Source organism: Ovis aries, chromosome 2, assembly GCF_016772045.2.
Source record: "Ovis aries strain OAR_USU_Benz2616 breed Rambouillet chromosome 2, ARS-UI_Ramb_v3.0, whole genome shotgun sequence".
Taxonomy (NCBI): domain Eukaryota; kingdom Metazoa; phylum Chordata; class Mammalia; order Artiodactyla; family Bovidae; genus Ovis; species Ovis aries.
The window spans coordinates 32,054,791-32,082,660 of record NC_056055.1 but is presented as its reverse complement, the minus strand read 5'-3'; the positions used below and the strand labels follow the sequence as shown (position 1 = coordinate 32,082,660).

General features: G+C 44.5%; 1 protein-coding gene across 10 annotated transcripts in view; it reads left to right on the top strand.

Moving 5' to 3' along the window:
* Positions 1-27,870, top strand: part of DAPK1 (death associated protein kinase 1) — a 206,090-nt gene that overhangs the window by 124,691 nt on the left and 53,529 nt on the right. For 9 of the 10 annotated variants that reach the window (XM_042243060.2, XM_027964242.2, XM_060409077.1 and 6 more), the window contains exons 4-11: positions 21,073-21,211; positions 22,942-23,071; positions 23,246-23,294; positions 23,381-23,407; positions 23,886-24,038; positions 24,401-24,446; positions 25,911-26,000; positions 27,338-27,430. In XM_042243060.2, the coding sequence (XP_042098994.1) occupies positions 21,073-21,211; positions 22,942-23,071; positions 23,246-23,294; positions 23,381-23,407; positions 23,886-24,038; positions 24,401-24,446; positions 25,911-26,000; positions 27,338-27,430 (727 nt within the window). The remainder of the gene's footprint in view (positions 1-21,072; positions 21,212-22,941; positions 23,072-23,245; positions 23,295-23,380; positions 23,408-23,885; positions 24,039-24,400; positions 24,447-25,910; positions 26,001-27,337; positions 27,431-27,870) is intronic. The other variant, XM_042243061.2, reaches the window with a different exon arrangement.

Below are 27,870 nucleotides of genomic sequence, written 5' to 3'. Positions count from 1 at the left end.
ATTTCATATCCAGTAAGATAACCATGGAACTTCCCTGGTGGCTCAGACGGTAAAGAATCTGCCTGCAGTGTGGGAGACCTGGATTCAGTCCCTAGATCAGAAAGATCTCCTGGAGAAGGAACTGGCAACTCACTTCAATATTCTTGCTGGAAGAATCCTACAGACAGAGGGGCCTGGAGGGCTATAGTCCATGGGGTTGCAAAGAATCAGACACGACTGAGTGACTAACACACACATACACAGGATGACCATAATAAAACAAAGACAATGTCAAATGTTGGTGGAGGTTTTGGAGAAGCTGGAACGTTTTCCAAAACCTTACATTGTAATTACAGTGTTATGTAGCATAGTTACATTGCCAGTAAGAATATAAAATGGTTCCACTACTTTGGAAAACAGTTCAGCCATTCCTCAAATGGAGAAGGAAATGGCAACCCACTCCAGTATTCTTGCCTGGAAGATCCCATGGATGGAGGAGCCTGGCAGGCTACAATCCATGGGGTAGCAAAAAGTCGAACCTGACTGAACCACTTCACTATCTTTCTTTCTCTTTCTTTCATTCCTCAAAATGTTCGACACAGAGTTAACCATTTTCACTCCTCAGATTATATCCAAGAAAAATGGAAATGTATGTCCACGTAACTTACTCATGAAATATATAGCAGCATTATTCACAGTAGCCAAAAAGATTGAAGCAACCCAGATATCCATCACCTGATGAATGAACAAACAAAAAATGTGGTATATCTATTACAATGAACTGATATTTGGCAATTAAAAAAATACAGAGGCACTAATACTTGCTACGGTGAATGAACCTTTGAAACATTATACCAAGTGACAGCAGGCAGTCTCAAAAGACCACATATCGTATGATCTGATGAATATGAAATGTCCAGAATAGGCAAATCTATAGAGACAGAAAGCAGATTAGCAGTTGCCTCCCAGTGTCAAGGAATGAGGCGTGGCTACCAATGGGCACAAGGTGCCTTTTGGAACCATGAGAATGTTCTGAAATTAGGTTATGGTAGTAGTTTCACACTCCGTGAATATACTAAAAACCACTGAATTGTAGACTTTGAAAGAGTCAGTTGTATGGTATATGAGTCATATCTCAAGAAAGCTTTAGAAGATATCTCTGATGGCTGCCTCCTGGCCACAGAATAAAGCCCATGATCTATAGAATGATGTAGGATTTTGAACCCATGTCCAGCCCCCTCCTTAGAGCCAACCACTTCCCCTGCACCCCTTTGCCTCTGCCCCTGTTCCCTGGCACCCCTCACCTCAGTTTATGCTGTTACCCTCTATCTGACACACCATACCTTGTCCACCTGGAGAGTTCCAGCCCATCTCTCAAAGCCGCCTCACACATCACTCTCTCCATTTGACTTTCCTACTTGCCCTGGCTAGATTTAATTGCTTTCTTTTGTGTGTCTTTATCACCTTTGAGAAGTGTGTTGATTATAGCACATGTAGTACTGTATCTTAAATGTTTGTATGGTCTCCCTGTAATGGGTTGTGAGCTTTCTAGGAGCTGTGCAAGTGTATTACTTAACTTATTTTTTTCATCTCAAGCCCCTAGAAGAGGACAGGAAAACTAGCGCACAGTCAGTGCCTAGTAAAAGTTGCTGAAATTGAATTTACTCAAGGAGACTAGTGGGAAAATCCTCATGAACTGTAACGAGGGGCTTTCCTAGTTAGGACCCTGGGAATGAGAAGAATTAACAAAACCAAAAGCTCTGCATCATTTGTGACCTGTGAGGGCTGCCCTCTCTCCTGAGAACAGAGCAATCTGTCACCTTAGCTAATTTCTATCCTGGGCCTGAATAGGACCGTGTGTTTAAGTTGAGGGATAAGGAAAGAGTAGGTAACGAGGGATGGTTGGTGGGATTCTGAGGGGCAGAACTGAGAACCTCCGACGTGCCTGACATTGTGAGGCTCGATGCCAATGACAATCAGAGGCAGTTGGCTAAAATTAAAGCTGCTGATTGTCATTGGCATCTGGTATAATAATGCCCTTCACAAGGCAGGTTCTCAATAAATATTTATGCGAATGAAAAAAGAGAGCTTTTCAGACAGTCAAAAGTCAGCTTTGCCCATTATAACATTCTGCATAGAGCCTGCCCCAGGCTGACCATACTGTTAAAAACGAGGTCTACATCCCTCCTCCATCTTTCTTTGACGCCTCCAGTGAGGATGACTGTCTACTCTCGGCCCCCTCTTCCGAGGAGAGCCAGTTTCAGGCTTCCCTTCTCCTGCCTTCTCTCCTTGTACCGATCCAGGTGGCCAGTAGGAGGCGCTCAGCTTCCCACCCCTCCTCTGCCTGTGACTCCTCCATGCTCACATTTAAGGGAAGGACCACTCTACTCTGCGCCCATTTAAAATCACGGTTTTCCACAATGGGGGCAGCCTGGCCCACTCTGTCCTTCAGAATGGCCTGTGCCCCCTGTGTGACAGGCCAGTGGCTTTCCATCCTGGAATTTCCAGGGCATTAACAACTACAAGCAGATTTCATCTGAGCCCTTTGGGCTAGATTGTCAGAGACAGTAAACCTGATCAAGGAGTGGGAGGGGTGGATCCCTGGGCTTCCCCAGATGATAGCCCTGCCTTGTTTGCAGCTAGATGAGACAGATTGGTTTTGGAATGAGCCTCCATCTCTGGCTGTCCCAGCGTGGTTTTCTTCCCGCTGGCCTTTTGTTCTCACACCAGTTACAGTGGCCCAGGCTGGGGAGGTATCTGGCTGCCTGGCTTCTCCACTTGCCCCACTTTTGACTGACCTGATTATTTCTGTGCTTCTTCAAAGCTTAGGCTGGATCCACTAAAATAGAAGGAGGCTTGTTGGATGCTGTGCTTAGTCTTGCTGATGAGTTTCTCGTGTCCCTTTACATGAATACGTTTTTTAATTAAAGAAATCTGCGTGGACATACTGGAAAGAGGGACCAGTCTGTCTTTCAACACCTTGTCTACCAGCCCCCAGCCCCCAGTAGTGCCACTCTTCCTTGCCACCTTACACTGGTGTGGGAAGCCCTGGTGTAAACAGATGAGGCTGTTCGTTGCTGGAGGTGACCACTCTTTAGGCCCAGGCAGGCACCTCTGGGCCTCATCCCCAGACACCTGAAGTCTAGGGCCCAGGCACCTCTGCACACCGGTCTCTTACCTGTGGTAACCCAGTTGGCAGGCTCCGCCACTGAACCCTGAACACTATGCCCAGGAGGCCACATGTGGCCTTTCCAGTGAGTTTCTTGCCTGAACCACCTCAGCCAGGATTCCTGCATTCCTGGGCCTCCTGTGTCTTGTCTTCCCCCATTTCTTGGCCTCCCTAAGCTCCTCAGGCATGCGCAGTCTTTAAGTGTATCTTATAGCCTTACGTGTATCACCCCTATTGTTGGCCTGGCATTTCCTGAATATCCTCCAGACTCCGCCTCTTGATTGAAATGTAGGACTGGGACAGTGTGCTGTCCTCGGGTTGTTCACTGATGAGGAGATGAAAAGAATTAACACATTTTTTAATTAAAAAAAATTTTTTTTAATTTTTGGCCGTGCCGCCTGGCATGTGGGACTTTAGTTCCCTGACCAGGTCCCGAACCTGCGCCCTGTACACTGGCAGCACAGAGCCTTAATCACTGGACCTCCAGGGAAGTCCCCTGTGCTCAGGTTCTGAATCCACCTGCATTCCCAGCACAAGTGGCTGAGGGTCTCTTCTGACCCTGGTTCCCTTCGTTGCGTGCGAGCATCTGCTTTTTCTCATCTGAGTTTGTTTATAATCTCACCTGGAGTGGGCACTTTTGACACTCCCTCTCTACCCTCCCCTTCTTCTTCCCCTCCACCCCTGTTAGGACAGAGGCCTGGGAGCCTCCAGATCTGGGGCTCCTCATCACTCTAACGCAGAAACCCAAGGTTCTCCCGAAGTAACACTGGGCTCCCAACACAGCCCTTTCTTGCACACTATTCCCTCTGACCAAGGGCATTCTTCGGTCTAGTAGAATTCTTTGGAAAGCACGTTGAGTCTTTGTTCTACGGAGGTTTTTGTTCTGTATTATACCTTTTTCCTATTTTCTTCCCTAAACTGATATACTCCCTTGTTTTTCATTTCTGGTGGGTTTCAGCTTTAAACTGATTTTTTTTCTATTTGGCATTTTTTTATGTTCCGTCCTCAATCCATTTCTCTTTCCCATGTCCCCTTGCTCCCTATCCAGTAGGGAGGGAGGAAGTAGGGGATCAGAAAATGAGCAAGTGCTCAGAATTGGGGTGGATGGCCGTGGCTTACATTAATCTACTGTAGCTGTGATGACCACCTATGTGAGATATCCCGCAGTGTGACCTGTCACCCCACTGCCTGAGCAGCAGGTCTTGACACCCCAAAATCAGCCATCAAGGTTTTCTTCTCCAGAGACCTGGTTTAACAAACCGCATCTCTGAGCCAATAGCATATTTTCAAGAGTTGTAATGATTTTGATCTGGTCAATGACAGAGAACAAGTAGATTTTGATTCCTGAGAGAGGAAGAAACAAAACTGGTTTTGGTTTGTTGGCTTGTTTTATAAATGCCTCATTATATTCCACATAGAGCTTCTTCAATTAAGAAAATTAGGGTGTTTTTGGTGTTTTTTTAGTACCATATCTAGCTGAAAACTGCAGCCTCCTGTTTGAAAGCCTGCCTCAGCAAACTGTGGCTCTCTGCTTTGACCTTGAGCATGTAGTCATGTAAGTGAGGGGTTGGATAATCGCATCCGGGACCACTCAGACTGCAGCACAATCACTCATTATGTATCGTCCACAGCTACTGCTACCTTCTTATCAGCTGAGCGATGCAGCCTGCTCCCGTGCGTCGTGCCTGCTGTATTGATAAATCATGACGCGTTTTCTGTTTACCAATCCAGCATCCTGTTTCCATCTTGGATACTGAAAGAAAAGTCATGATTCTGCTTTTTCATTCATGAAGGAAAGTGATTGCTTTAAAATCATTTTTTTCCCCACAGAAGCCATACTTTAATCCAGCGTCACAAATTAGTCCTTCCTAACAATAGAAGGCTAGATTTTTGAACAGGGGACCTTATTGGGACCCCAGCTTATTTCCAAATGTGTCTTTTGTACAAGACTAGAATCTTCCTCTTCTTGCCATAGCTGGCAGAGCTAACAAGTGTGGTACCTCTTGCACAAAGTGTAGGTCCCTAAAAGCACATAGACCAGCTCACCATTTATTCAGTACCATTTCAGGTTTTCTTGCCAGTTACATCAGTCAGTCATTCTCAAATCATTGGAGGTGCCATGTCCACCAGGAGGCAGAGAAACTGAAATGAAATTGTTAATTCTTGAGGAGTTTGAGGATCAGGTAGAGCTCTTCAGGTAGAGTGGTTACATGGTAGGCTGGAGATAATGAGATGAGCTAGAGCTTGTGTAAATGTTTCTGAGCATCCCAGCAGGATATTTTGATGTTTCCTGAGCACCTACTTTATGCCATACTCTGCCAAAGGCTTTTCATTTAATCTCATTTAATGAGAAGTCGCAAGAAACATCAGCTTCTTTAGAAAGCTCTGTGTTAAGAGCAGACCCCCTAAGAATAGGAAGTGAAACATTTCCCCTATTCCTGGAAGGGAACTCAAGTAGCTATATTTTTTTCTAAAAAGTAATTGCAAATTACTGAGGACTTTTTATGTGCCAGGCACTGAGCTAAGCACATTATATACATCATGTCATTTAATCCTCACAAAAGCCCAAGGAGGTAGTGTTCTGGACCCCACTCTGGTGGGTGTCTTTTGTTGCATAACAAACAACCCCAAAGCTTAGTGACCTAAAATGGAAACAGCCATTTGTTTTCATCACGTATCTATGACATGGGCAGGGATCAGCCAGGCATGCTTTCTCTATTCCTTGTGGCAACTGCTTGGGGCTGGAGGACCCTCTTCTAGGACAGCTTCCTCACTTGATGGGCAGCTGTCAGCCACGAGTTCAGCAGGGATGTTGGCTTCACTCCATCTGTGCCTGCCTCTCCACAAAGCCACCCAGGCTCCCCCACAACATGGAACTGGGTTCCCAGAGCAAGAATTCCAAGCAGGATGGAGAAGCTGCCAGTGTCTTAGGATGGACACAGCATCACTTCTTTCATCTTCTACTGGTCAAGCAGACACAGAGCCTGCTCAGGTTCAAGGTGAGGGGACCAAGGTCATAGCTTTCAGTGGGTAGTACCAAAGCATTAGCAGTCGTCTTTATCCTACCAGGAGCCCAGAAAGCTTAAGTGCTTTGCCCTGGACCGCACAGCCAACATGTAGACAGCTCCCCTGTGCTCTGCTTCTTCTAGATCCGGTGACACTCCCAAGTTGGCCAGAGCACCTGACTAATCTCAGTCCAGAATTCTGTTCCTTTTCCTGCCATTAACCCAGCCTATAGTATCGATGCCCAGTGAAGCAGATTCTAGAAACATTCCTAAATCTCTGCTCCTGCATTTGGAGTTGACTTCAAGAACATCCCTGAAAGAATCCTAGGCTTGAGAAGAAAAGACCCAGAGCTATGTAAGAAGCATTTTTGGATACGGGAATGATGGTTGTGTCAGTCATAGGGTAGCTTGTGTTCTTCATCTTGTGTTGTTTATGAGTAGAAGTTGTCAGACTCCAACCAGTGAACCAAAGCCTGCCACCTGTTTATGTGTAGCCCTTGAGGAAAACAAAATGGTTCAACATTTTTAAATGGTTGAAGAAAAAGCAAGAAGAAAATGTAAGAGTCAAATAGTTGCAGCAGAGACTGTGTAGCACACAAAGCCTCTTACAGAAATAGTTGACCTCTGTTCTAGAAGACAGAATCAGGACTGTGTGAGCGGAACTGGATTTCATGTCTGCATAAGGAGAATTTTCTGTCTAGAGTTGTCCATATGCACGAACAGTAGCTCTCAGCTAAAGGCTGTGCAGGAAGAGGGCTGTGTGCCTAGGACGCTGCTGTCAGTGGTGTGCTGGTAAATGCATAAAAACTGGCTCTCCAGGCAAGATAAACCTTGACGTGTAATGTTTGTCTATTTCTTTGGTACAGATCTCGCTATGGTCAATGTCTAGTTCTGACATGATAGCCCTAAGGATGGAGTTGGGAAGAGACGCACATAATTGGCTCTTGGAGTTCTAGTTCAGGGAACTGGGAATCGATACTATGTAATGCTGCCCTCTGGTAGCTTCCAGTGCAGAGAACTTCAGGGGTGCAAGGAAGAACAACAGTGCAGGAAAAAACTCTGCCATTCCCTCTGCCTCTCTGGGCTCACAGGCAGCCACTGTTAGTATCTGCAAGCACAGGAAGATGAAGTTCCATGCCCTGAATTACACAGCTGCTAAAAACTCCACTTGCCGGTTCACTGCCTCACATTTGATTTAGAAAATCTTGATTGCTACAAAGAGTGAAAAGTTGGACTGCATCCAAACTGAGAACTTCTGTTTAAGAAAATATCACTTTAAACACAGTTAGAAGGTAGATGACAGATTTGAAGAAGATATTTGAAATCTTAAGAGATCTAGATCTCGTGTCGAAAAGATGTAAGGAATGCCTATCAATCATTTAAAATTAAAGCCAAAGACAGTCCAATAGAAAAATGGACAAAGGGTGTGGACAGCGTATTTCCAGTCAAAGATGAAAGGCTGATAGCGTATGAAAGATGACTAATCTTTCAGTACATAAGAGTACCAATCTCACTACTAAGCTGGGAGATGTGGGATAATAATGGGATTTCATTTCATCCATCAAATTGGCCTGAAGTCATGACACCAGCAAGTGAGGCTGTGATCCACAGCACATTCATCCACTGCAGCTGGAAGAATTTAAAACATCCATATTCAAAGCTGAGGTTCCTTCGACCTCCTCTTGTCCCGAATCCTGGCCTCCTCCCTCCCTCCCTCCCCAAAAGTAAAGATGGTCCCAATTCAACTTGGTGATTTTTCAACTTTATGATGGTGTGGGAACAAGAAGCATTCAGTAGAAACCATCCTTCAAAGTCTGAATTTTAATCTTCTCCCGTGTCTAGTGATCTCCCGTGATGCTGGGCAGCTCCCAATCAGCCACACGGGGGGAACTGACAGACACTCTTATTGCATACTGTGTCTTATGTTTCAAATAGCATCATAGCTACAAAGAACCTCTGACCCAGAAATTCCGAATCAAGCTCTATGTCCTATGGCCTAGAAAAGCCCTCACATTTTCAGGAGAGGCCAGGGACACAAAAATATTGTTGCCTTGTAGTTTGTAATAGTGAACAATTGGAAACAACATAAAGCCCCTCATTCGGGGAGCGGCTGGGTGCACTCTGATGTACACATTCCAGTGAGCGCCAGGCAGCAGAGGAAAGGAGGACCCCGGAGCCCTGTGCCAACAGGCATAGCTGAGCTGAGATTAACAGAGTGTTGAACAGCTCGTGCTGTCTGATACCATTTATGTTCTTAGAGTGTAGATGAGAGAATGCTGTCTAGTCCATAGGACATATATAGAAAGTTTCAGGGGGATATACACCATTGTCATAATCGTGTACATAGGTGCTCCTTGAATGACAATTGAGTTAATTAAGTCCTAATAAGCCCACTATAAGTTGAAAATGCAGTTAATACACCTAACCTTCGGAGTGCTGTAGCTTAGCCTGGTCTTCCCTAAACATGCTCAGAACACTTGCATCAGCCTGCGGTTGAGCAGTTATCTTGAGCTAAAACTAATTATTTTACCTTCCTCTTCTTCTTCTCACCAGAAGTGGGAGAAACAGATGGGCTTTTTGTAGACAAGATGGAATTTGGAACATAAAACACGATATGCAATAAACACTGGTAACATGTTATGTTATTGAGTACTGGCTGTTTCCGCTGGGCACAGCTGCCCTGCCCAGCATCATAGGTGAAGATTGTACCTTTTATCAATAGCCCTGGGAGAAGACTAGATTTCAAAATTCGATGTAGAGTTCCTATTGAATGCTTATGGCTTTTGCACCATCGTGAAGCTGGAAAATCATAAATTGAATCGGCGTGATCTGTACTTTTGGGGAAGGGGAGGGACAGAAGATCAGGACTGGGGAGAAGGGGAGAGAGACAGAAGGAACTTTAGTGTCATACATGATGTTTCCATTTTCCTTAAGGCCAGTATATTCATGTATTTCTTGTGTAATATTTTCAAGAGACCAAATTAAAGTTCAGTTCCCCCTGCATGGAAGGGTATCTGTGCCATCTACCTGGCTAAGCCCACGTCTACCAGGTTGGCCAACAGGAGAATACTTGGGAAGGGGCATGTGAGGATGGTGATCGATCACTTTGGCCCATGAGCCTGAACTTCCCTTGAGGACTCTTTCACCTCCACCAAGGTCTCAGTGTTCCTTAACACTTTTGCCTAACCAAGAAAAGGCTGTTGTCCTTAACTTCCTGTTGCTCAGTTGAGACTGGCCAGGAACGAGGGAACTGGAGTCACACTGGATGGATGGTGCTGGACCAGGGTTGGCTTCTGCCCACCCTGCCCACCTTCCCCCTCAAGGCCCTCATCCCAGTGCCTCGGGCAGCTCTCAGGCCGGACTAGATCCCTCTATGTCCAGACCCAAGGAAAGTGAGCCAAGGCTCCCTTCCACCTTACCTATTTCATGTCTTGGAACCCACCTCTTCCCCAGATTATGGGCCCTAGGAATGTCCCCCCATTTCAGGAAAACTCTTATGTTTAACCACAGGCAAGTGTGTGGCGTCATTCTACTGTTAGCATGAGCGCTGCATGAGAAGTCCTTATGATGCCATTTTGACAAGAGATACACAGAGAGTAGCTTCAAGGGTTTCCTCACCCAGATGCCCGTGGCCTAGAGTATCGAAGGCCCAGGACAGCTGCCTGGAACACCGACACACTGACCACGTGGCCAACATGCTTATCCTACATCATTATCCACGTGCATCCCCAGAGGTAATAACAGGTGTTATTCCTCTTCTGTAAACAGATGAACTGTGCCTCAGAAAGTAACTTGCCCCATCTGAGGTCACAGAGTCCAGACTGAAACCCTGCCTCCAATGCTTTTTTTAACTTGAGCCATATTCTTTCTTCCTTCAGGAATTTCATTCTAGAAACATTCAGAAGTCTTCCTGTTTTGGGCACAACCGCCCAGGGTGAAATGAAAGATCACTTCTTCCATGAGTTTTGAGTGCCAGGCATTCTTTTCCATGAGAATCCCCAGAACTCCTTTTTAAGTTCTACTTGAATTGAAGTAAAAACAGAGAACTTATTTGCAGATATGGCTTGCATTTTGGATGCAGGAGGCAGGACTAATTCAAGAGGAGCTGTGGAGGTTGGGAACTCCTTTGATATTATTTATCTGATTTGAGGCAACAGTCTATAATCAAAGAAAGGTGTTGTCCAGCCCCTAATCTCCCTTGACCTTAAATTCACACCTGTTTCACAGATGCAAAAAGGAAGATATTGTACCACATCTTTTCTTTGGGTTCTCCAGCTTCAGTTTTGCATTCCCCAAAGACCTCAGTTACCCAGGGAATTTAAATTAGAGAGTGAGAGGTGGAATGTGAAAACCCTTCAGGACTTCCCCTAGATTAACAAGAAAGAGCATTCAACACTTGGTAATGACCATGGAGCATTGCTTTTTAATTTGGAGTTTATTTCGAGGCAGAGCTGAGAAATGGTTGGGTACTTTTCCTCACACCTTCACACAGAGTCCACCAGGAGAGTTGGTTTTCAAGAAGCAGCATCTCAAAGTCTTGGGGAAATTACTTCAGGATGGGATCAGATATGCATTTTTCTCCAACATTTTCTGACTTGAACTTTAAAGTTTTTTATTATAGTGCATGAATGAACCCCTCCTTCATAAGAGAATCTGAAAGCAAGACTAACAAAAAATATCAGTGGATTCTACTTATCCTCCCTTTCTGTTGCATCCTCTCCTTTCCCTGAGTTGCTTTAGCCATCCCATAGTATCCATCCCATAGTATTTTGTTCCAGCCCTGTGAGCAGTTACTACCTGTTATGGTTTGAATTATGCCCCCTGCAAAGAAAAAAAAGAAGAAGATATGGTGAAGCTCTAATCCTTAGTACCTCAGAATGTGACCTTATTTAAAAATAGGGCCTTAGCAGATGTAACCAAGTTAAAATGAGGCTACTGTGGTGGGCTCTAATCCATCTGACCCGTGTCCTTATATAAAGGGGAAATTTTAGGCATAAACACAGACTTGCAGAGAGGGAAGATGATGTGAAGGCACAGAGAGAAAGAAGACCATGTGCAAGCATAAGGTTTGAGTGATGTATCCATAGCCAAGGAAAGCCCAGGGTTTCCTTTTAGGCAAACCTCTGAAAACTAGGAAGAAGCAAGAAGATTCCCTTACAGGCTTCAGCAGGAGCAAGGCACTGCTGACACCTTGATTTCCAGCTTCCAGAACTGTGAGACCATAAATTTCTATTGTTTGAAGCCATCCAGTTTGTTTATGCAGCCCTAGTAAACTAATACAGCTGCCTATACCTAGCCCTTATCAAATATCCATGTAGGATAAGTAAGAGTGAGGATTTCTATTCGTCTCTCTCATAGTTAATGTGACATTATATTTTCCAAAGAAGGCTGAAACATCCTCCCCTGTCCTCCGTGTCCATCTGGACCCTTGAAATTCCCCCATCAAGAGAGGAATCCTAAATCTCCTCCCGTTGAATCTGGTCGGGCTGTGACTCCCTTTTGATGCTATGTGACTTCTGAGGCAGCTTCCACCCTGTTTCTAGAACACTTGCCCTGGAGCCCTAAACTGCCATGCAAATACTTCACTTGTCTTGAGTCTGCCATCCCGTGAGGAAGCCCAACCTACCCCAAATGGAGAGACCACACCAAGACACAAGACTATGCAAGACTATGTGGAGAGAGATGCGCAGACAGTCCCAGATGTTCTGGCACCCCTGTAATTTCAGTTTCAGCCACTGACTGAATCCCCATGTCAGACCCTGAGCCAGAGCTACTGCCCAGCCCAGCCCTTCCTACATTTCTGATCCGTAGAAACCTTAAGACATAATAATAGCTGTGTTTAAAGCCACTAAGCTCAGGGAGATTTGTAACACAGCAGTAGGTGACCAGAATAGTTAATGTACTCTGTTCTTTGCTTTGGTCGCTTTCCTTTAATTAAGAAAAAATATTTTTTTAATTGGAGGATAATTGCTTTATAATTGCCCTGGTTACTGCCATACGTCAACATGAACCAGCCACAGGTATACATATGTCCCTCCCCTCTTGAACCCCCTTCCCATCTCCCGCCCCATCCTACTCTAGGTTGTCACAGAGCACTGGGTTGAGTTCCCCGTGTCACACAGCAGAGTCCCCCTGGCTATCTGTGTTACATATGGTAATGTATGTTTCTATACTTTATCAATTCGCCCCACCCTCTCCTTCCCACACTGTGTCTGCAAGTGTGTCTCTATGTCTGCATCTCCATTGCTGCCCTGCAGATAGGTTCATCAGTACCATCTTTCGAGTTTAATTTAAAAAATGGATTGCATTTTTACTCCTGACTGAAGTGATTTATATTTAGAGCAAACAGACTACAACCACAGCATCTCAATGACTTAACCTAATAGTATGTATTTCTCACTCACTCAAAGTCCAGTGCGGATGCTACAGGTTGAGTGGCTCTCCTACAAGCATTAACTCAGGGATCCATATAATTTCTGACTGTCTCTGTTGTTTCTAGTCCTCCTTGGGGTCCTCTGCTGGGTCGTCTGTGTTCAGGTAGCCAAAGAGAAAGGGGAAAGAGAGTGGAGGATTGCATGAGGTATTTCAGGGGCCAGGCTGGAAAGTGGTACCCTTCATTCTGGTTCATGTTGCACTGGCTAGTCTTCAGCTTAAGGGAGCTGGGAAGTGCAGATTAGCTGTGCAGCCAGGAAGAGACGGTGAGCGTGATGGAAGCAAAGCCTGGCTCCAGTCACTCATAGATTCACAGAATCTTATATTATCAGAGCCGCATGGGACAGGAGATAGGCCTCTCCAGGTGTGGTCCATCAGCATCAGGACCCCTGAGGGACTTGTTAAAAGGCAGGTTCTGGGGCCCCACCTGCTGAGTCAGAACCTCAGGGAGTGGGTCTAGGAAACTGCATTTTTCCAAACCTCCCAGTTCTTGTTATGTATAGTAAGGCTGGAGAGTCACTTACCAGTTCAACCCTCTCATTGTGCAGATAACGATAACGAAGTTGAGGTCCAGAGAAGTGACGTGACCTCCATACTTTCCTTCTGTCCACCCACAGCCTGAGGCCAGAGCTGGAGTGGGGGCCTGTGTGCTGAGGCCCATCCAGTCCGCTTGCCAGGCCACCTCTCAGGGCTCTGTGTCATAGCTGGCCAGGCCCCCGATGGTGTGCCCTGGCAGAGCATACTCAGTTCCTGAATGACCCCCACTTCAGCAACCACACAGACTTGCTCTAAGCCACCAACATGGAAATCCAGTCCAACACTAGAATCATGGCATGTGCCTTGAAAAGCCTTATCAACTTATAGCCAGGAGTCCCCTGAAATTTAGATTATGACCAAATCTGGTCCAGAATCAAGTTTTGTTATATCTTGGACAATTCCTTCAGAGTCAGGGACCCTGAAGAGTGTTTTACTTTAGAAACTGGAATCCGATAGTAATTTGTCTTAGGTCACTCTGAAGGCCCACCTCATCTTTAAAGCGGGAACATGTCCTGATAACATTCAGATACAGTAGCTTCAGGGAAGGCGTTGGTGTTTGATGAAAGTCATGAGGAGGAAAGTGAACCTTCGTATTTCCCAGAGCTCTTGATGAAAACAGCCGATGCTTATTAACATGCCTTCCACACAATTTCTATTATGATGCTATAATTTAAAACACTGACTCAAAGCCCTAATAAAGAAGGTGAAACTCACTTTCTAAATTTACTGTACAGATTGCTCTTCTCCTCTCTCCATCAATCTTCCTCCTAAGGAAAATGTACAATTTGGAACAAAGAGTGAAAATACTAGGGTTTTGAGTGATCTTGTTAACAGTATTCTGCTGTGCAGCAATGGCATTGTAAGCATTTGAGTTCTGGTTCAAAGCATGCATGTGAAAGTTTCTATGTGAAAATATCAGGTCACTTTCTATCTTCTGAGTTAGGGGAACAAGCAGGGGGTAAATTAACGAGGGATGGTTATCATTCTCCCTCCCCTTTGCTGAAATCACTTAGTTTCAATTATTTTGATTATTGATTAAAGATTTTGTAAGTGGAGGCCCTTGGCTAAAAAAATCAGCCTTCCCATACTGGCATGAAGGAGAATAAGGATATAGGAGAGACCTTCAGGGCATCAGGAAGTCAGTGATGGGTCCAGGTGCAGTGAGATGGGGACTGTCCTAACCCTCCTGATGTCTAGCCAAAAGATTTGGCTCCCAGCACAAGTGATGGTATGGACCTCATTGTGAACAACACAGAATTTGGAAAGGGCCTGAGAGCAGATGGAGAGGCTAAGGGTAGATGGAGAAAATCAAAGATGACCCCTGTTTCCTTTCTCACAGCATTGCCACTTTGCTGTCTGCTCCCTCACTCCAGGGTTGTTCCCAGTCCTCACTTCTATGGTCAGGAAGCACTGTTGGAGTTAAGTTACTTAGGACATGAAGACTGAATGGGGTATGAGGTGGCCAGCCTTTAGAAAGGCAGACCTGATGGCCCTTGGCTGCTCAGAGTAAACAGACCCAGTCACGATGGTGAGTGTTCCAGACAGCTGTTGCTGTGTAACAAACTACCTCCAAATTTAGCAGGGTGCAAGGTGTGTTCCCTGGGAAGCAGACTCTGAGCTGGAGTAGAATGTGTAGGATGTTCCTGAAGAACTGCTCTTAGAATTAATTCTTCCAAGGTAGAGGAAGGAACTGTCTTGCAGCTCAGCCCTGGCTGGCCCAACAGAGTTCTGGAGCCAGAATGACCCTTGAGAGTTGCCCCCAACTGGGCTGGGATAACCTGGCTTTTATATCAGGGATGCACACACTAGCATGTTTTCCAAACACAGGTGGCCACCTGGTTTCTTGTTGTTCAGTCACTAAGTCATTTCTTGACTCTTTGCGACCCCATGGACTGCAGCACACCAGGCTCCTCTGTCCTTTACTATCTCCTGGAGTTTGCTTAAACTCATGTCCATTGAGTCAATGATATCATCCAACCATCTCATCCTCTAGCACCCCCTTCTCCTACCTTCAATCTTTCCCAGCATCAGGGTCTTTTCCAATGAGTCCGCTCTTCATATCAGCTGGGCAAAGTACTGGAACTTCAGCTTCAGTATCAGTCCTTACAATGAACATTCATGGTTCAGTTCAGTCACTCAGTCATGTCCGACTCTTTGCGACCCCATGAATTGCAGCATGCCAGGCCTCCCTGTCTATCACCAGCTCCCGGAGTTCACTCAGATTCACGTCCATCGAGTCAGTGATGCCATCCAGCCATCTCATCCTCTGTCGTCCCCTTCTCCTCCTGCCCCCAATCCCTCCCAGCATCAGAGTCTTTTCCAGTGAGTTAACTCTTCACATGAGGTGGCCAAAGTACTGGAGGTTCAGCTTTAACATCATTCCTTCCAAAGAAATCCCAGGGCTGATCTCCTTCAGAATGGACTGGTTTGATCTCCTTGCAGTCCAAGGGACTCTCGAGAGTCTTCTCCAACACCACAGTTCAAACGCATCAATTCTTTAGTACTCAGCCTTCTTCACAGTCCAACTCTCATATCCATACATGACCACAGGAAAAACCATAGCCTTGACTAGACAGACCTTAGTCGGCAAAGTAATATCTCTGCTTTTCAATATGCTATCTAGGTTGGTCATAACTTTTCTTCCAAGGAGTAAGCATCTTTTAATTTCATGGCTGCAGTCACCATCCTCAGTGATTTTGAAGCCCCAAAAAATAAAGTTTGACACTGTTCCCACTGTTTCCCCATCTATTTCCCATGAAGTGATGGGACCAGATGCCATGATCTTAGTTTTCTGAATGTTGAGCTTTAAGCCAGCTTTTTCACTCTCCTCTTTCACTTTCATCAAGAGGCTTTTGAGTTCCTCTTCACTTTCTGCCATAAGGGTGGTGTCATCTGCATATCTGAGGTTATTGATATTTCTCCTGGCAATCTTGATTCCAGCTTGTGCTTCCTCCAGCCCAGTGTTTCTCATGATGTGCTCTGCATATAAGTTAAATAAGCAGGGTGACAATATACAGCCTTGATGTACTCCTTTTCCTATTTGGAGCCAGTCTGTTGTTCCATGTCCAGTTCTAACTGGTGCTTCCTGACCTGCATACAGATTTCTCAAGAGGCAGGTCAGGTGGTCTGATATTCCTATCTCTCTCAGAATTTTCCACAGTTTATTGTGATCCACACAGTCAAAGGCTTTGGCATAGTCAATGAAGCAGAAATAGATGTTTTTCTGGAACTCTCTTGCTTTTTCCATGATCCAGCAGATGTTGGCAATTTGATCTCTGGTTCCTCTGCCTTTTCTAAAACCAGCTTGAACATCAGGAAGTTCACAGTTCACATATTGCTGAAGCCTGGCTTGGAGAATTTTGAGCATTACTTTACTAGCATGTGAGATGAGTGCAATTGTGCGGTAGTTTGAGCATTCTTTGGCATTGCCTTTCTGTGGGACTGGAATGAAAACTGACCTTTTCCAGTCCTGTGGCCACTGCTGAGTTTTCCAAATGTGTTGGCATATTGAGTGCAGCACTTTCACAGCATCATCTTTCAGGATTTGAAATAGCTCTACCGGAATTCCATCACCTCCACTAGCTTTGTTCGTAGTGATGCTTTCTAAGGCCCACTTGACTTCACATTCCAGGATGTCTGGCTCTAGATGAGTGATCACACCATCGTGATTATCTGGGTCATGAAGATCTTTTTTGTACAGTTCTTCTGTGTATTCTTGCTACCTCTTCTTAATATCTTCTGCTTCTGTTAGGTCTGTACCATTTCTGCCCTTTATCAAGCCCATCTTTGCATGAAATGTTCCCTTGGTATCTCTAATTTTCTTGAAGAGATTTCTAGTCTTTCCCATTCTGTTTTTGTCCTCTATTTCTTTGCACTGATTGCTGAAGAAGGCTTTCTTATCTCTTCTTGCTATTCTTTGGAACTCTGCATTCAGATGCTTATATCTTTCCTTTTCTCCTTTGCTTTTTGCTTCTCTTCTTTTCACAGCTATTTGTAAGGCCTCCCCAGGCAGCCATTTTGCTTTTTTGCATTTCTTTTCCATGGGGATGGTCTTGATCCCTGTCTCCTGTACAATGTCATGAACCTCTTTCGTTTAATTTTGTTATCTCCTTGCTGTCCAAGGGACTCTCAGGAGTCTTCTCCAGCACTACAATTCAAAAGCATCAATTCTTCGGCACTCAGCTTTCTTGATAGTCCAGCTCTCACATCCATACAAGACTGCTGGAAAAACCATAGCTTTGACTATATGGACCGTTGTTGGAAAAGTGATGTTTTTGCTTTTTAATATGCTTTCTAGGTTTGTCATAGCTTTTCATCCAAGGAGCAAGCACCTTTTAATTTTGTGCCTGCAGATATGGTCCGCAGTGATTTTGGAGCCCAAGACAAGCCCACAGTTTCCACTTTCTCCCCATCTATTTGCTGTGAAGTGATGGGACTGGATGCCATGATCTTAATTTTTGAATGTTGAGTTTTAAGCCAGCTTTTTTCTCTTTTTCTTCAACTCTCCTCTTTCACCTTCATCAAGAGGCTCTTTAGTTCCTCTTTGATTTCTACCATTAGAATGATATCATCTGCATATCTGAGGTTGTTGATATTTCTCCCAAAAATCTTGATTCCAGCTTGTGAGTCATCCAGCCCAACATTTCGCATTATGTACTCTGCATAGAAGTTAAATAAGCAGGGTGACAATATACAGCTTTGACATACTCCTTCCCCAATATTGAACCAATCTGTTGTTCCATGTTCAGTTCTAACTGTTGCTTCTTCACCTGCATACAGGTTTCTCAAGAGACAAGTAAGGGTTTGTGTAAATAAAATTTCATTGGAACACAGTTCCACTCTTCATTTCCATATGATCTAAGGCTGCTTTCAGGCTGCTTGGGTAGAGTTGAGTAGTTGTGACAGAATCTGTATTACCCATAAAGCCTAAAACATTTAGTATCTCACTATTTCTAGAAGTGAGTCGACCTCAGGTTTATGTTCCCACAGTAGCCATTGCCTGTGGGGGCTTCCAGGGAAAGAACAAGACCTTGGACAGTGGTTCTGCAGCAGAGATGAGCCCTGCTGGATGAGGGCTTGGGGCTATGCTGCTTCCATCCCCAGCATTGGGGACAGTACATCTTTCCTCAAGGGAAATGTGGGCGGAGCTCATATGATGGTGTCCATCATAGAGGATTAAAATGACCGTTGCATTTAATGGGTCAGGAATTCTGGCAGGACTCAGATGGACAGTGTAACTTCCAAGATTCCTTCCTTGCTCAATGCTTCTTTGCCTCTTTCTCTCTTTATGAGGCATCTCATCTTCCAAGGTTTCTCCATGCTACAGGGTAATTTTAGGATCATCACACTTACAGGAGGGATTCAAGGGGTGGGATATGGAAGCCCTGGGCCTGTGAAAAAGCATATCAGAGCTGACGCAGCATCACTCTGCTGTGTCTAATTGGTCAAAGCTGTGATGGACCTGCCCAGATTCAAGGGGATGGAACCAGATGCAAGATCACAGTGCAGAGAAGGAGGTGGGAGATGCTGTTGGGAAAATCTGGAATGCCTCAGTGGACCAGGTCTCAGAGCTGTTTGAACACGTCCCTTCCCTTTGAGCACATCAGATTTCCTCTTCCAGGGGAAATGGCAACCCATTCCAGTATTCTTGACTGGAAAATCCTATGGACAGAGGAGCATGATGGGCTACAGTCCATGGGATCATAGAGAGTCAGACACAGCTGAGCATGCAGGGAGTGGATTTGAAGGGGGAGAGGGGAACAGGCAGGAAGGGGATTGCATGTTGGAGCACAGGTGCCTGGATCCTTCCTTTATAATAGTACCAGGCTACTTCCTGCACCTCAGCCTCATGCCAGACCTGCCTGCCATAGGCTTTATGTACGTTTATTATCATAAAGCTTCAAAACCCTCAAAGTAGTAAGCCCTGTTATTCCCATTTGATGAAAAAATGAGGCTCAGCATAAAGGAATAACCCTTTGGCCACAGAATTAAGGTTTGAGTGTGACAGGCTGACTCTGGCCCGTCTCTCCATCCTGCAACCCTTGGTGTCTACCTAAGGGGTGGCTGTGCAGGCCGGACAGCAAAGAAGCAAAAGGACCATAGAGTGACTTTCTCAGCATTAGGTGGTTCATGGTTTCCCATTTTTTCCTCCTTTTTGTTCCCTATAGTTGAAGGAGTCCCTCTCTCTGTTTTGTTGGTTTTAAGAGGAATAAAACAAAAAAGTGAGGAGCAAAGGGCTCCATGAAGTTGAGCAGGGAGCCAGTGCGAGGCCCCATGGCCCAGGGGAGCAAGACTGGGAGGGTGCAGACGGTGGTGTTATGAAGGACCACACCAGGCTCCTGCCCCCCAGGGAGGGCTCAGGCTCTGTGGCTTGTGGCAGAAATGCTCTCGGGCCCCAGGGGTGGAGGAGTCACTTTGCCCTCCCCCTCAGATAAACATCCTCAGGTTAAATATAAGCCTTGAAACAGGAGGATGTCATTAAGACTTGGAAAAATAGTCCTCAGTTTTTAGTGTGCTAAGAATCACACTTGAGCCTTCCCAGGTGGTGCTAGCAGTAAAGAACCTGCCTGCCAATGCAGGAGATGCAAGAGACACAGGTTCAATCCCTTGATCCAAAAGATCCCCTGGAAGAGGGCATGGCAACACTCCAGTGTTCTTGCCTGGAGAATCCCATGGACACAGGAGCCTGGAACACTAGGGTTGCACAGTCAGACACAACTGAAGCGACTTAGCACATGTGCAAGAATCACCCGAGGTGCTTGTTTAAAATGCTGTACTCCTGGTCCCCCACTCTTGGAAACTCATGCAGCAGGGTGGAAGTGACACCCCAAATCTGCATATTTAAAACACCCCAAGCCATTCTGCTGCCAGTGGCTCCTGAGCCAGGCTACAAAAAACATGGAGGATGAAGGGGCAAAATCTCAAACTTCTTTTGTGAAAGCAGCTTGTTTGTCATTTTAGTTTAATTTCACGAGCACGAGTTTTCTAATTCTGGATGTAGATGTGGTAGGTATGTTTATGGAGCTGTCTTGCTGAAAGAAAGATAATGCACACACAGTTATGTGCATAATTGCAGTTAATTATTGTGTTGTGAATGTATGGTTAAACTCGATAAAGATCAACTTATAAAAACTCTTATTACAAGTTCTCTGTTATTTGCCATTAATCACTACTGTGGATTTTTTAGGGGAGTTTCTTCGTTCATCTACTTAATTAAAAAGTTTTGTGTTCTTGCTGTGTGCCTGGCCCTGTGGGAGGAGTGGGGAGAACACACACAGTGGGCCCACAGCCGGGGGCTGACCACTGTCCTCCAGGGACTTACAGTCTGGCCAAGGAGACAGATTTGATAAATCCCCAGCAACCACAGGCATTTCAATTTTGTGTATGTTTGTGATTTTTATAAATGTGAAAGTATTTTCATAGATACAAATACAGAGTATACAAATAAACACTGCTTGTCAGGCCATAGGTTGTGATGTGAATGTTTTTTTTTTTTTTTTTAATTGACTAACATACAGATTTCGAAGTTTCCAGGTAGTCTCTCACTGGGCTAGGAAGATATATCCTATAAATTCTACACGAAGTTGGATTGTAGGGTTTGTTTTTTTTTCAGTCAGTGAGTTAAGACTTCACGTATGAATATGTTGAATTAAGATGTCTGAAAGATGCATTGATTTTTTTTTCCCATCACATTTCTGCTCCTCCCCCATTTGTGAACCTAGCATATTAGGAGAGCAATACCCAGCTGCTTTCAAGCACAAGCATACCTGAATGCAGAGTTGTCATCCAACAATGAGAAACACAGAGAATTCTGATTCCTTGCTTAGCAGTTTCAGCATGTCCTCAATGCTGTTTTCTTGCCAGAAGTCTGAGCGTGCAAATCATCTTTGAGAAAACAAATCAATAGGAGACAGAAGCTGTCATCAGTAACCTCTGCTTCCTGGTTTTCAGCGTTGCAGGTGGTGAGCTGTTTGACTTCTTAGCTGAAAAGGAATCTTTGACTGAAGAGGAAGCAACTGAATTTCTCAAACAAATTCTTAATGGTGTTTACTATCTGCACTCCCTTCAGATTGCCCACTTTGATCTTAAGGTACGTTGCTTGGTGTAAACCAGATGAAAGCATATGCATATCACAGCACTTGTTGTTTGTTTGCTGGGACAAATGGAGGCATCCAAAAGAGATACATGTTTTTTGTTTTTTTTTTTTCCTAGAGGGGTTTAACACATAGCAGTTATCAGTATAAATCAGCAACTATATAATGCATGCTTACTACAGCAGTTCCTAACGATTGTGTGGTATAGAGGCTTAGGATTAATCATCACATTCTAGAATTTTCCTGGGAAAGAATTGAAGGCTCTTGCCAGCCAAGTCTTTAAGCAAGGGGGCTGCTGTTGGTTATGGGGTATTTTCATCCTGGAGTAGCCACTGGCTGCTCCATTTCTCTCCGCCTCTGGCTATTATCATATAAGATGGAAGGTATTTTAACCTCTACTCTCTTTCTTCATGCAAAGGCTTCTGGGCTGACTCTGTCTCGCAATCAATTAAGCCAGACTCTGAGACTGTCTACTTGGGGTCTTTGTTGACTAGGGGCAAGGCATTATCAACAATAAAAAAAAGGGGGGAGGGGGGCAGGTCATACTCCCACCCATCACAGAGTTTATGGTCTCTTTGGGAGGGGAAGACATCCATATGCGCAACAGAAGTGACAATGTAAGATTCAGGGTACAGTCCAAAACAGTGAGAAGATTATCACCAAGCAGTGTGTGGTTGATTGCCAAGTGAATGACGCCTGTCATTGGAGCTAGGATAAGACGTAAGAGAAGGGAAGATTTTCCCCATACTTACTGTAGCAGAGCTGTCAAGAACACATCTGGATCCCCCAGTACTCACTGGCACACACCCCAAAGGCTGCTGCTGGGAGCTGGAAACGCCCAAGCATAAATACCCACTGAAGCAGCCCTTAGCAGTGGACCTGGGGAGATGGTGGATAAATACCCCAGCTTCCTTGTGCTTCAGTTGGAAAATTCTGAGTGCTACCATTTCTCCCCAAGTCCTCCAAAGAGACTGTGCTCCAGTCACCCCCACCTTGATAAGACACTTTATGTCAGCTTCCTTCCGTCTCCTGTCTTCCCATTCTGCCGCCCAGTATTCCCTGGGGTGCCCTCCCACTTAAGCCAAATCCCTTTCCTGATCTGTTCCTGGGAGAACCTAAACCAAGGCATTTATTTTTCCTGGTGTTCTCTTGCAACCTCTTTTATCCCTACTTTTTGTTGTTGTCTCAGGAGAGAGGAAAAACTACACTGCCATCTTGTCCTCAGCATAACATATGATAGAATTTTTTTTTTTTGATTGTGGAAAGATAAACACAATATAATATTTGCCATTTTAACCATTTTAAAGTATGCAGTTAAGTGGCATTAAGTCTATTCACATGGTTGTGTAGCCATCACCACCATCTATTTCTGGAATCTACTGTTGTTCCAAACTGAAACTATGTATCCGTTAAACAATAAGTCCTCAGCCCTCCTACCCCCAGCTGCTGGCATCCATCATTCTACTTTCCATCTCTTTGATTTTGCCCATTCTAGATGCTTCATATAGGTGGAATTATACAACATTTCTCCTTCTGTGATTGACATTTCAATGTCTTTAGGGTTCATTCATATTGACGCACATGTCAGAAGTTTACTTTCTCAGGCTAAATAATATTCCATTGTATGGATAGACCCTGTTTTGTGGGCATCATGTTATTTCCACCTTTTGGTTGTTGTGAAGAACACTGCTATGAACATTGCTGTACTATTTTTCTCTTTTTAAAGCCTGAGAACATAATGCTTTTGGATAGAAATGTTCCCAAGCCTCGGATCAAGATCATTGACTTTGGGTTGGCCCATAAAATTGACTTTGGAAATGAATTCAAAAATATATTTGGGACACCAGAATTTGTTGGTAAGTTTTCTTCATTCCTGTGGCCATTCCATTCATTTTTCATAAACATTATGCTGGCAGAATTCCCCTGCTGCAGCAACATTTCCCTGTTACATGATTCTGATTTATACATGAAGATTAGACTCTGTTGGTTCACTTCCTTCCAAAACTAAATGTGCATTCGTTTCCCCATAGCTCCTGAGATAGTCAACTATGAACCTCTTGGTCTTGAGGCAGATATGTGGTAAGGAACATGTCATTAATGTTGTCATTTTTCTGGTTTATTTTACTATTTGTCTGATATTGCTTTTCTTCTTGTTTCATGTCTAGGAGTATCGGGGTAATAACCTATATTCTGTAAGTACCCAAATTCACTATTTGTGCTCTTCCCCCTTTTCTTTGAAACTCTGTGTCACGTTGATCACTTCAGGTTATGCACGCTTTTATGTACACATAGTCATTTTACACCTCCAGAACACATTTAGTTTATACTAATTACACATTTTCTCTTAATTTGAAATGAGCCATCAGAAATTGCAACATAATCACTGAAAGAAAGCTTGACGGCCCATCACTGCTGAGAAAATAGGAAAGGTTTTTCTTTTCTAAACTACTAAACGCTATTCTAAATTAACTTTTTAAATGTGTCCTTTGCATAAGCTGAAGCTTTTGTACATGACAATTAAACGCCCTGTAAAATGTAATTGAATTTTGAAGTGACAGCACAAGCACCAGGTTAGACTGTTATTCCTCATTCTCCTAATCAGATATTGGAGGAGCAGCCTGATGACGCTAGAGAGACTTACTCATGTTCTGTGCTCCACTTTATTAACAGCCTCAGTGGGGCCTCCCCGTTTCTCGGAGACACTAAGCAAGAAACATTAGCGAACGTATCTGCTGTCAACTATGAATTTGAGGAAGAGTACTTCAGTAATACGAGTGCCCTAGCCAAAGATTTCATAAGAAGACTCCTCGTCAAGGATCCAAAGTGAGTGTCCCTTGTTCCTGAAAGTTGCCTAGCCGTGGCCTCAGCTAGACGAGGGTTAGCACCTGTCCTGTGCACGCAGCCATGTTTATTCCTCGCTGGTTGTTTCCACCTGGCAAAGAGAAGCGTACCACGTGGAACGCTTCAGAAAATGCAGGCAGGCCCCCTTTGTGCCTTTCAGTCCCGGTGGGCACAGTGAAATAAGCACGCAAAGACTGACGTTGTTTTCGGCTTGCTTCCGTGAAGCAGGTCCCGAACCGCATTTTCCAGAGCATCTGCTTGGAGGGCCAGCCGGCATGGAAACAACCGTAGTCCTTGCTTCTATGGTCACTGCATTTCTTTTTCTTTCTCCTCCCCCCACAAAGGAAGAGAATGACAATTCAGGACAGTTTGCAGCATCCCTGGATCAAGGTGAGTTGCCTATTGCAGTTGGTTTGGGGATCATAGGGCATCCTGGAATTCATTTGCCCTGGGCTCTCTGGGTAGCTCAAGAATCCACCTGCAATGCAGGAGACCCTGGTTCGATTCCTGGGTTGGAAAGTTTCCCCTGGAGAAGGGATAAGCTACCCACTCCAGTATTCTTGGGTTTCCCTGGTGGCTCAAATGGTAAAGAGCGATGTGGGAGACCTGGGTTCGATCCCTAGGTTGGGAAGATCTCCTGGAGGAGGCCATGGCAACCCACTCCAGTATTCTTGCCTGGAGAATCCCCATGGACAAGAGGAGCCAAGTAGACCACAGTCCATGGGGTCACAAAGAGTCCATGGGGTCAGACACGACTGAGCGACTAAGCAGAGCACAGGATATCACGTGGCACTGTGGGTTCTAACCACAGCCATGTCTGGAGTATTGTGTTTGCTGTAGGTGCCGTATTTTAAGGCAGCTGAGAGAATCCTCATGATAACAGAGGTAAAGAGGAGTGAACTACCACAGGGCAGGATGGTGGTGAGAAGCTGAAGGGCAGAGCCACTCAACCACTTTGCATTTGATTATGGGATATTAGCCCAAACACTATTTTTGTTAAGTTTTTGAATTAAATTCCACCATTTAAATATGATATCAAATCTAGATTCCAGCTTCTCTTGAAAAATCTGAAGTTCTGCCAACACTGAGACCTCATTCCACAAGGCTGCCAGAAACTCTACCCTGCTGCCTTTGTGCCAGGCCAGGGTCACCCCCATCATACATATACCTACCTGCCTGGCACCTGTTGGCATTTGGGTTAAAGAATCAAAGCTGCTTCAGATAGAGCAGAAAGGACTAAGGGTGGGAGCATGGCAGTTGCAGACTAAAATCATGGAACCAGTAAACGGATTGCAGTGCAGTAATTTGCTTTGCAGAAGTAGGTTTGGGGCAGCTGGCAAACTCCACCTGTGCCAGCTCCCAGCAGTTACCTTGGTTTCCCTGGAAGGCAATGATATCTCCTCTCGGAGGTAGAGCTGCATGGCCTTCTGAAAAAGATGCAGTGGAGGAGGGATTTTAATGATGTGGGATAGAGTGAGTTTGCTAACCTCTGAGGTCTCAAACAGCTCTAAATTACTTGACGATGTTAACTTTACTTGTCTCATAACATGGCCTCACCATGAATCATCCCATTCCCAGACTCTTTTATGGAGAGTTGTAATTCAGCTTGGTCCAAGCTCAACTTTTCAACTTTCCCCCAAGACCCAGTCTTTATGGATTTTTCTCAAATCTTTAGCCACAAGAGTTAGCCTTCAGAGACTACGTTCCTAGATCTGCTGTATTATCCCAACTGGTTTTATTACTTTAGCAAGGTGAATAGGTAAGCATCCCAAATAGTGAGAGGTATCCAGAAGTTGTCATGTAACACATTTCTGTCATTTGAGAGCTCTAAATTGTCTTGGATTTTCATTTTAGCCTAAAGATACCCAACAAGCACTTAGTAGAAAAGCATCGGCAGTAAACATGGAGAAATTCAAGAAGTTTGCAGCCCGGAAAAAATGGAAAGTAAGATTGTTTGATTTGAAGGAATTAACTAATTCAATTTCCTACATGGTTCTCTCTGCTGAGGGTGTATGTCTTCTGATATCAGCAATGCAAAAGTGCATCCATTTTTCAAGTTCACATCTGTACCATTACTCTATTTTCAAAGACAAGCAAAAATATTATTTCAGTCCTATTTAGCTCATCTTTTTACATGTAATCTTATATTTATTTTTTAAATCAAAGCCATTCCCGAGGCACATTTTTAAATCAGTACAATAAAATTATAGTGCAGTTTTTTCTAAATGCAACAAACCACATTTTAAATAGATTTGTTCCTCTTGGTAAACAGCATGGCATTATGAATATCCCAGAGTTTGTGTAAATGGCTCTCTAAATCCAGCTTTGGTCTGTGAGTGGTTGGGATGAGGGTAGGGTGGGCCAGGAGCATTCACTATGATCTCTTCTCAGTGTGGATGGTTTCTGCAGCGGCTGAGTAGGATGTGGCTTAAAGAACATTCCGTCCAACTTGAACAAATACAAAATCAGGGTTCAGAGGGGGACAGGATGGCTTCCTGTGCACAGGGTCATGTCAAGCCCAGAGGAAGCAGGTACTTGCCATGTTTCCTCATCACTGGCCCAGAGGTATACCTCATTGTCATGCCCGTCAGGTTGGGATGCCTTGAGAGAGATGAGGACCACAGCAATAGATTACTCAAGACCTGACTGTTAGTTCTGAAAGAAGCCCTGAAAATAAGGCTTAAAGTGAAGTGTGAACCACCATAACTTTCTTTTTCTCATTCTCTGTCTTACATACACACACAGTCTTTACATGTTGCTTCTGCCTTTGAGAGTAAATGCAGAGGTGTTTGTCCTATTGGCAAAAAAGTCCCCCACCTGCTCATTTCCAACAACTGTAAGAGTTTTGAGAGTCACACTGTCTGCCATTACCAGCTTGCCTGGGCATCACGGGCACAGGGCCCTTGCCTACCATGCTTCTCCAAGGGGGGACGTCCACAGGCTTTGTTAGGGTAAGATCACATTCCTCAAAGAGTAGAGAGTGAAATATGGAGAGTGAAATATGGTATCCACTTCTATGGTTTGATAATGAAATGTAGAAGGAGAATCTCTCTTTTGTTGTCTTGATTTATAAGACCTTTAGAAGTTTCTTTAAGCAAATATAATCTAACCTGCTTCTTGGATTGCCCACCCCTGAAGAGTATGTGCTGTCAGCAGCGAATGCTATCTCAAAAGACTTTGTCATCTGCACTAATTTGAGTATTGTTATATAAGCTCTCTCTCCTCCTTTCTCGCTGCCTTTTATTCACTCTCTCGCTCTCTCTCTTTTTTTTTTAATAAAGCAATCTGTTCGCTTGATATCACTGTGCCAAAGATTATCCAGGTCATTCTTGTCCAGAAGTAACATGAGTGTTGCCAGAAGCGATGATACTCTGGTAAGCAGTCCTTTTCCCTGGGTAGATTCATTCTTAGCACTGTGTATTTACAATGTTTAAGTTATTTGACTTGTTCAGCAACCCAGAAAACCTGAAATCTTGGAAATGTCAGGCCTGTTCTTCCTCCTCTCGAAGAGGGAGTTGGGATGGCTGATTTGATGTACTCTATACTTTTTGGTCATTTCTCCTCTTTGTTTTGATTGGCTATACCCACTACCTCCAACCTCCACCTTCCCACCCTCCTCTGCCCCCAGCACAGTTTGATAAAAGAGAGCCTGGCCAGTAAAAGGGAAAGAGCATCTAATTTTCATGAACTAAAACGAAGGCCCTCTCTTTCCGCTGACCTTGGAGAATCTTGAACTGTAATAGTACAAAAGGGACAGACAGCCCTGCTTCCAAACACACACACACACACACACGCAACACACACAAACACACAC